The sequence below is a fragment of the Felis catus genome, chromosome A3, assembly GCF_018350175.1.
Source record: "Felis catus isolate Fca126 chromosome A3, F.catus_Fca126_mat1.0, whole genome shotgun sequence".
NCBI classification, from domain to species: domain Eukaryota; kingdom Metazoa; phylum Chordata; class Mammalia; order Carnivora; family Felidae; genus Felis; species Felis catus.
Window position 1 is genome coordinate 31,562,497 of NC_058370.1, and position 9,990 is coordinate 31,572,486.

The 9,990-nt window shown below is 44.4% G+C and overlaps 1 protein-coding gene across 3 annotated transcripts in view; it reads left to right on the forward strand.

The window, feature by feature from the left end:
* Nucleotides 1-9,110, forward strand: part of CDS2 (CDP-diacylglycerol synthase 2) — a 56,099-nt gene extending 46,989 nt beyond the window's left edge. For all 3 annotated transcript variants that reach the window (XM_011280916.3, XM_045053846.1, XM_045053845.1), the window contains exons 8-13: nucleotides 1,834-1,921; nucleotides 2,438-2,506; nucleotides 3,435-3,587; nucleotides 5,334-5,453; nucleotides 6,178-6,281; nucleotides 6,542-9,110. In XM_011280916.3, the coding sequence (XP_011279218.1) occupies nucleotides 1,834-1,921; nucleotides 2,438-2,506; nucleotides 3,435-3,587; nucleotides 5,334-5,453; nucleotides 6,178-6,281; nucleotides 6,542-6,674 (667 nt within the window). In that variant the 3' untranslated portion in view covers nucleotides 6,675-9,110. The remainder of the gene's footprint in view (nucleotides 1-1,833; nucleotides 1,922-2,437; nucleotides 2,507-3,434; nucleotides 3,588-5,333; nucleotides 5,454-6,177; nucleotides 6,282-6,541) is intronic.
* Nucleotides 9,111-9,990: the final 880 nt, after the last annotated feature.

Below are 9,990 nucleotides of genomic sequence, written 5' to 3' on the forward strand. Positions count from 1 at the left end.
AGAGAGAAAGAGAGAGGGAGAGAGAGTGAATCCCAAGCAGGTTCCACACTGTCAGTACAGAGCCCAATGCCAGGCTTGAACCCACAAATCATGAGATCATGACCTGAGCCGAAATCAAGAGTTAGACACTCAACCAGCTGAGCCACCCAGGTGCCCCTATACATGGATATTTAAAGAATAAAAGATAATGCAATTGTATAGCAACAGGTTTGAAAACAAAAGGAAACTTTCATGATTTGGCAAAATGGAAGCTACCAAAAGTCATGAAGAAGAAAACCTGAAAAGATCAATAACTATAGAAGAACTTTGGATTGCCTAAGAATCCACACCTGAAAGGAAAAAAAAACAACCAATGATAATCTCAGAGTTTTATCTAACCCTTCATACTAAAGCTAATAGGCATGGGGAGGTAGAAAGAATGTTAAGCTGATTTCTTTAATGATTACAGATAAGCCATTGTAAATAAACTATTAGCACATAGAATCTGGCAATGTGTCAAAAGAATGATATAGTTGTTACTTAGTAGACATTACTCCAGAAATGCAGTGGTTTCAGCAGGAAATCTATCAGTATTTATAGAAGTCTGCAGGCTGGCTAAGGAAACTGGATGATCTTAGTGAAAAGGTAAGGCATATCCTAGTTTATATTAGAAGTGTTGAGGAGTTGTGGTGGTTAAGATCCCAGACTGTGTCTGTTTCCAGATCTCAGAATGAGGGTATAATAGTACCCACCTCCAAGTTAGTAAATATATGTAAAGTGCTTAGACCAGAGACTAGCTCAGATAATTGGCAGCCTTAGGCATTATTACGTTTAAAACAATGATAGCAATGGCCTGGGGAGACACACAATCTTTCTTTTTCAGAGTTTCAGGTAATTTCGAGGAATGGCTCATGATAAGTCCTTATCTTTAGGGCCAAATGTGCCACTCAGTTCTACAGTGAATTATATTAAAATCTCTGGTTGTTGGTTTTCACACTCAAACTACAAGATTTAATTGTAGATGTAGAAAATATGTTGAGCAGAGAATATGTGCTAGAAGCCTCGACAAAGTAAATAATATCGCGTGGTGTTGAGAGGATACAGATGCTCCCTTAACAAACAGGAAGTCAGAAAATACTGCCTGTAGTTTAGGGGCCAGGAAGTCAGAGATTTCTGTATGTGAAATTCAGAAATTTAAATAGGGGAAATTTTAAAAAAGTGCTGGCCAGAGAGTGGAGAGTGAGGAGGGCAGAAAGATGTTACAAGTGTGGGAACAGCCTCCTGTTTCATGGTGGGGCTGGTGGGAGGGGGGGCGAGAAGGTAGCCAGCTATATGGGGTGTGGTTGTGCACTCAGCTGAGCACTAGGAAATGTAGGCCTCATCAGAGCTAGTCATAAATAGTTAAAAAAAAAAAATAGGTAAATTATGAAACATATTGCATAGAATTATGGAGATGACCTCTAGAAGAAGAGAAGTCAGAAGTCATTAAAAGCAGTTATTTTGGGGAATGGAGATAGGGATGGGAGAAACAAGGAAAACTTTCTTTTCTTTACAGTTTAAATTTGTAGTATTGTGTGCCTATATTACTTTGTAAGGATAAAAAGAACAAATGGCATTTTAGAGAACACCACCTCCGTTTACTCGGGAGTTGTTCAGTAAACACTTGAATGTCTGCTGTGTGCCAGGTACTGGGTATGGCTTGTCTGCTATTTAATTTCTTTTACTTATTAGTTAGTGGAGAACAAGTACTTAGGGGTTATTTTGGTGCTGGAAGTGATGAATGGCAGTGTTTTATAGACATCTGAGGTATTGTCATCTTAGGAGAGTTGATTTCTACTTTGGTTTATTCCCTAGGTTCATTGTCCCCATCTCTTGCGTCATCTGTAATGACATTATGGCCTACATGTTTGGCTTCTTCTTTGGTCGGACCCCACTCATTAAGGTAAGTGGGTCACCCTAACATGAAACACCACTGTGAGGCAACGGTGAGGATCAGCTTGGCACAGAAGAAATCTCACTAGCGTGTATGTCTTCGTGTCATCTTGGAGAAAGTCTTGCAATAGTTTAGTCTTAAGAGAAAAGCCAGACTAAGACATTTGACAACTATTCAGAAAGGAAGAAGAAGTTCCTAGAGAAGATAATTGTATAGACTATACAGGCACACTTTGGGGGCTCTGATCTGAATTTGAGTGTTGTTATTTAATTAGTATACTATTTTATAATATAATTAAATTATTTGAATGACTAATTGGGACAGAAAGGAAACTGAGGGATATCAGGCTGGGAACAAGGAAACCAAGCATGGGGTTATTTTTAGAAAGGGAGGTGGTTAACAGAATGAAGGTTTTTTTGTTTATTTTTTGTTTGTTTTAACAGTAGGAAGGTTTTAAACAAGTAATCATTGTTCCAAAGCCAGTTATCAAAATGACCTTTGTTAAGACTTGCTCTCTGTCCGTAGCTGTCCCCGAAGAAGACCTGGGAAGGCTTCATTGGGGGCTTCTTTGCTACAGTGGTGTTTGGCCTTCTGGTAGGTGGTGGTTTCCCGCTGGGTGGGAGAGGGCACAGAGACCTCAGCCCACCTTCAAAGCTTGTCCAGGGCTAGAGAGCTTGTCTCCCGAGGCCAAGGACCCTGTCCCACTGAATGGTAACCTTGCCCTGCAAGGGGCATGAGCCTGGCATGCTCCGGAAGTGGCCCGGGCAGAGCCAGCTGTCCTTTATCTGTCAGATTCCAAACAGGGTCTTGGCAGTTGAGCAGGGCCGTGTGAACCTGTACTCCCCCCATGTCGAGGCACGGTGACACTCAGCAGGTAGCGTTCTTGTCCACGCATTTGATATTTCAAGATCAAGTGATTGGCAGCTAAGAGTGGGAGGTGAGGCGAGCCATGCCACTCTGGCCAAGGTTCTCTCCCATTTGTGCCCTGCCTGTGGGTGGTTGATCTTCCCACCCTTTCTGGAGCATTCCCTGCTTCTGACCATCAGGCCAGCCTCTCTCCTTTCTTCAGAGGTGTCCAGCCATCCTCTAGTACTGATTCCCTTACTTCATTATTCTTCTTCCTTTTTCCTCTGGGCTGGCTGTCTCTCACTATATCGCTCCCTGCCAACCTGCCTCCCATTTGAATTAAATTAAGAGATGCTGAGAAAAAGGGACCGTAGCTTCCCTGAATGGGGGGAATCTTGTAGTTCTTTGCCCAGATTCCTTCAGGTCTGTCCTGGATTTTGGCCTGGATGTTGGGGTAAGTATGTGTGAAGCCTCAGCAGGCCATGAACCTCTTTTAAAAGTTTTTCCCAGATTCTGGCAAAATACTCACGTGGGGAAATATGAACCTCTGATTTAGTGCACAGCTTGCAGCGAGCAGGCTAGGCACTGTGAGGGACACAGCCAGGCCCCGTGTCTGCCACCCAGGCAGGATGACTGGGACTGGTCTCCTCTGCCCGTCTCTGCTCTTCATCCTCAGCTGTCCTATGTGATGTCCGGGTACAGATGCTTTGTCTGCCCCGTGGAGTACAACAATGACACCAACAGCTTCACTGTGGACTGTGAGCCCTCGGACCTCTTCCGTCTGCAGGAGTACAACATTCCTGAGGTGATCCGGTCGGTCATTGGCTTGGTACGTGCCATTCACATGGGGCAAGCTATCCCTGGTTAGATAGTGACCACTCCCTCAAAACAACAACAACAACAACAGCAACAACAACAACCTAGCTTCCTCCCTCCACAACGCTGCAAGCCCCAGGACAGAGAATTGTTCAGGTCAGTTCAGGCTGAAAGCAGAAGGAGACACTTCATCTCACTTCTATTCATTTAGACCAGTGGTTCTCAAACTGTGCTCTGTGGATCCTTGGGGGACCCTGAGATCCTTTCAGGGGGCCTGTGAAGTCACGATTATTTCCATAACAATATAATGACATTATTTGCCTGTTTACGTTGTTGAAATTTGCTGTGAATGGTAGGGTACACAAGCAGTGATGGGTAAACTCGCCTGGTGCGTTAGTATGAGTGGGGGCTCTGGCCCCGAACTGGACTGAGTCATTGGATTCTTCGTGCCACACACACGCAGTGAGAATAAGAGAGTTCCTCCGAAGAGTGTCTTTGATGAAACAGTAAAACTATTGATTTTATTAAATCCTGACCCTTGAATACATATCTTTCTAATACTCTTGTGTATGAAAAGGAAGCATAAAAGATTTCTGGTAAATACTGAAGTACAGCGTTTACCTAAAGGAAACACGCGTGTGCCTGTTTGAGATATGAGCTGAACTAGCTGCTGTTTTATAGGGACATCATTTTTACTTGAAAAGTACCGACAAGCTATGGTTTTTCAGACCTGTGTATTTGACGAACATTTTCCTTGAAGATGACGAAAGTGAGTCTGTCACTCGAAGGAAAACACCTAATGGTGATTGTTACCAACGATAAAATTCACCTGCCAAGTGAAAATTAGTAATTTGGAAAGTGTCATAGGGTTTCCACCAGAGCTTTTAATACTTCATAGCTTTGCTGATGAGAGTTGTGGTGATTCTTTGTAAGATTTTTATAGTGATTTTAACATATGATGACTTTAACATAATGATGTTTTGACATTATATATAGCAAAATGTGTCCACGTTTGGAAGATTTACATAACTTAGTGAACTATTATTTCCTGAACAGTCAGTGCATGGCATTACAGCAGTCACGTGTGGGTAAAAGGTCCGTTCAAAGTTCAAGACAGACCAATGGATTTTAGTGCTAAGAGTACAAAAATTTCATTCCTGGATCTCAAATTCGACAAATTTTTAAGAAACTACCATTTGTCAAGTTCTGGTGCAGTATCAGAGCAGAATACCCGTAAGCATCTGAAAGACAGTGCTAAAATACTCTTCCTTTTTTTTTCTTATTTAAAACAAAATTTAATGTCTTTATTTTTGAGAGAGAGAGAGAGAGAGAGAGAGACAGAGTGTGAGTGGGGGAGGGCAGAGAGAGAAGGAGACAGAATCCGAAGCAGGCTCCAGGCTCTGAGCTGTTGGCACAGAGCCTGACATGGGGTTCAAACTCACAAACTGTGAGATCATGACCTGAGCCAAAGTTGGACGCTCAACCAACTGAGCCACCCAGGTGCCCCTACTTTTCCTTTTTTTCAACTACCTAATTTGTGTAAGGCTGGACTTTCTCCGCATACGTCAGCCAAAACATATTGCAACAGACTGAACGTATGATACTTAATGTCCTCCATTAAGTCAGATATTCGAGATTTACAAACACAAAATCCACTTTTCTTACTCATTTTGATTTTGGAGGGAAAATATAGTTCATTTTATAAAGAGTTATTTATGTCAACAAGGCATCTTGACTGATTTTCCCTTGTTCTTCTCAGACAACAGTCTGGATGTACCCCTTCCAGATCCACAGCATCGCCCTGTCCACTTTTGCCTCGCTCATTGGCCCCTTTGGAGGATTCTTTGCAAGTGGATTCAAACGAGCCTTTAAAATCAAAGTAGGAAAATCGTCTTCCCTATTCTTCTGTCTCCCAGCCCAGTCTCCTGTCCCACCCCATCAACCACCGCCCCCTTCAAAATTCCAGGCTATAAACCCTGACTGTTAATGTGTGCTTTCCTTCACTCGTGCATGAGATTTAGGTAGGTTAAATAAAAATACATGGCTTTCCAAGAAAATTCAGTATAGTTTTGACCCTTGAATAATGCAGGGGTTAGAGGCACTGACATTGCCCCCTACTGCATCCTCCCATGTACTAGAAAACTCACATGGGACTGTTGACCAGAAGAATTATTGGTTGATTCACACCTATTTTGTATGTTATATGTATTATATACTGTATTCGTACAATAAAGCAAGCCAGAGAAAAGAAAATGTGATTAAGAAAATCATAAGGAAGAGAGAATACATTTATATTCCTGTACTATATTTACTGAAGAAAATGACGTTTAAGTGGACCCTTGTAGTTCAGACCCCTGTTGTTCAAGAGTCAACTGTAGTTGGATTTTCAGTTTATTTGTTAATATACCTTGTATCTTTCTTCAAAAGAAACATTTTATAATAAGATTGTGTGGTATTATACCCTCAGCATTTGGGTCCATACTTCTTACTTTCTGTTGCCCTCAGCTACTCAGGATAGTAGCTGGACACTGAGGTGGGACCATAGGGCAGGGTTTGATCTTGGCCTAGCCCAGGCTTATCAGTCCTTCCCCTGCCTCTAACAGGACTTTGCCAATACCATTCCCGGCCATGGCGGCATCATGGATCGCTTTGACTGCCAGTATCTGATGGCTACCTTTGTCAACGTGTACATTGCCAGTTTTATCAGGTACGACGCCTTTCCATCTGAAGCCAGTTGTTGGATTTTTGAGTGTGGTGAACATCTGGGATTTTAGCTACACCTCAGTTGAAGTGAAAAGCATCCCAAATATGAATGCGGTTTTCACTTGCTGCTCTTAATGGATTCTTTGAGGCCCCCTGCCCTCCATGAGTAGAGAATCCACAGGGAACAGCAGCTATTTGGATAATCAGGCCCTAGAAGCTGCTGAGTCCCCCCACTCAGAGCTGTTTCCTCACGTTCTCCTCCAGGGGCCCGAACCCAAGCAAGCTGATTCAGCAGTTCCTGACCTTGCGTCCAGATCAACAACTGCACATCTTCAACACCCTCAGATCTCACCTGGCTGACAAGGGGATGCTGACAGCCGGCACGGAGGATGAGTAGGGGCCCCAGGGCCGAGAGAGCAAGAGTGAGCAGAGCGAGGGGCAGGGCCCCAAGGCAAGCCCCACTGGTGTGTCTCAGACTATGACAAGGCTTCAACTCACTGGTGTTTTTTTTTGTTTGTTTGTTTGTTTTTTTTTTGTAGAGTGTTTTTTATTTGTGGGATTTAAAAACAATCTGTATATATACAGTCTATGTGCTTATGATTTGGGTTGTGGGTAAACCATAGCTTTGAGTTGGAAAGAAGTCACAGGGGTAAGACCATTTGGGTCTTTTATACAAAAGTTTTAACCTGGAAGGCAGTGTTGTGCCCACCTGGGGTGGGTCTGCTGGGTACTTCTAGCTCCCAAGCCAGAGCTTCTGTTTCGGTGCTCCATCAGAGAGTGGAGACGTTCGTCTGTGTCTGACCGGTTCAGAGGACCCCCTGCCTGCCTTGTAGCTGCCCCCCAGCAGGGAAGAGGTGCACAGCTTGGATGCCTTTGCTCCCCAAGAGCTTTCACACGGGCCTCTTGAGAACACCTGCGCTGGAGTGACGGGACGGTTGCCTTCTGTAGGCTGGAGGGACACAAGCTTATTAATCAGAGGAGCATCCTGCCCACAAAGCCCTGGGGAGCCTGAGCTGTGCTTTACGAGAAGGGTTCACCTTACTTCATCACAGACTGAATGAAAGAAGGCTTTGTTTGATTTTTTTTTTCCCAGAAAGCACAAGAAATTATTTATAATAGTCTGAAAAAATACACTGTAATATCTCAAGTGTACGCAGTAGAATGGACTGTAACCGAGCCCTCCCACAGGCTGTAGGCTCTGGTGGCTCCGACTAACTGTGTCTGTTCAGGGACGATGCTGTTCACGTTTGGGCTGTAGACTTGTTGCTGCTGAATCTTTTCTGGGGGCTTTCCTGTTAGGGAGCAGGGGGCTTCCTGTTCACGCACCCTTAGCCTGACCAACCACCCACGTAGCTGCTGTGTTGTGTATATACTCCTCTTAAGGCAAGTGTGTATCTGTGTGTGTGTGTGGTTTAAAAATCACTTATCCCTTGCAGTGATTTCAGTTGTACCATGACTTCTCCACTGAAACCACAGAATCCTGCTTACAGCTCTGGAAACCTAATCTGATTAGAGGTTTGACTCTTCTGAAGATTCAGTGCACATTTTTTTTTTTTTTTTAAATATAATGTGACCAGTTTAAATGTAGCGTGTATTTCGTTGAGGGACCTTTTTCCTTTTAAACTGTGATTTATTTTTTTTTCCCCTGCCTGATTATAGGAGTGAGGTTGACTTTGGGAAGACAAGTTCTTTGTCAGGACAGCAAGCAGGGGAGAATGGGAGAGAGAACTTGGTGCCCAAATGTGTTTGCTTATTCTGTGCCACGGCTGTTCTCATTGCCAAATGCAGTGCAGAGACCCGCTTCAGCACCTTGGTCTGCGGCCGGTTCATTCTGTTTCTGTTTAAATCAGCCCTCCTGCTTCCCTGAAAGCTCACAGTCCACCCAGATGGCTGCCATGTGCAGCACAGGGCAGGCCTCCCTCAACACTGCAGCTCTCAGTCACTACGTGACTTTTTCTTCTGAGCGTGTACTTCTGTTTCAGCACATGGCTTTTCTTTTTCAGGTCCAAGGCCCCCTTAAAAACAAAATGTGTTTTTGCTTGGGGTTTCTGTTGTGGCTCTGTGACCCTGGGCAGGACATAGCACTCTCCGGGGCCTCGTTTTCGGAGCTCTCTCCTAAGTCCAGTATTCTGTGATTTCTGGCTGAGCAAGTTCTTGTCACCAGAGGCTACTTATGGGTATCGAGTGATGTCCTGGGCACCCAAAAAGCAACAGCTTTCAGGCCATTTCTAAATGCTGGTCCTTGAGATGAGTCAGTATCTCACCCACAAATCTTAGTGGAGGTAATTAGTAACAAGTCTAGTTTTCACATTGAAGAATGAACTTGGTTCCTGAGACCAGAGACAGAAGGGGTTGTCTCTGTTGCCTTATTGTGGGCATATGGCGGGGTGCTTGGTGGCTGGGGCCCAGCAACTCCTGAATAAGGCCATCTTTGGGATCGAGGTGACTGGCACATTCCTTTGTGGAAGTGGTCACCAAGTGGGGAGGGTCCTGGCGTCCCAGGAAGCTGAAGCTGGGTGCTCATGAGAGCTCTCAGCAAGAAGCCCAGAGGGTCAGCTCGGGTTTTATCTTCTGATTTCCCCACATGCTTTCAGGTCAAATAAGAGGAGCTTCCTAGCCTAGTAGCTGGGAAAGCGACACCACCTCGTGTCTATTTATCTATATCTATATATATGCACAGTGTTTTTCTTTCTCCCATGTATTGAAGATATTTCACTGTACAGACGAGATTCAAAAGACTATTTTAACATATACCTGTGCATTCTTAATGAATGGTATAACTTGCTTCAGATCCATTTTTTTGTGTGAGAAATAAAATGTGGCTGAAACTGTATGCTCTCCCTTGTGACTTCAGTTTCTCACTTCCGTGTGTGGATGTGTTTCCCACTTGTTTCGCTTCATAAATATCATGCAGTCCTGATGTCAAGATTTTTCTTTTCTTTTCTTTTCTTTTCTTTTCTTTTCTTTTCTTTTCTTTTCTTTTCTCTTCTTTCTTTCTTTCTTTCTTTCTTTCTTTCTTTCTTTCTTTCTTTCTTTCTTTCTTTCTTTCTTTCTTTCTTTCTTTCTTTCTTTCTTTCTTTCTTTCTTTCTTTCATTTTTGAGAGAGAGAGAAACAGAGCATGAGCAGGGGAGGGGCAGAGAGAGAGAGAGGGAGACAGAATCCAAAGCAGGCTCCAGGCTCCGAGGTGTCAGCACAGAGCCTGATGCAGGGCTCAAACTCACAAACCATGAGATCACAACCTGAGCTGAAGTCAGATGCTCAACCGAATGAACCGCCCAGGTGCCCCAAGATTTTTGTTTTCTGCTCTGAATCTTATAGGTTCTCACAGCAGCCTCCTGAGGGGCCTCAGGCAAGAGTCCTGAGCGCCTTGCCTGTGAGGACGCTGAGGGCAAGAGCACGTGGAGCGCTTCCCCAGGGTCGTGGGGCAGAGGCAGACCTCACTCCAGCTTGCCAGGACAGGAATCAGCCCTAGTTCCACTTGCTTTTGTGAAAGTGGTGTAGGTGTGCCTGAAATGCCAAGAATTCTGGAATATTCATTCCTCAAGCCGAGGAGGTCAGCCTGTGCACCAAGTTGGAGCTTCCTCAGGGAGCTGATGGACACGCTGTCAAGGAGAGCAGGGCGCATCTGCAGAGGGCCGGGCCTGAGCCGCCTCCCTGTGAGCCCTACTTGTGACCGCTCACGGGACACCTGGGTCTTTCCCCTTTACGAGCG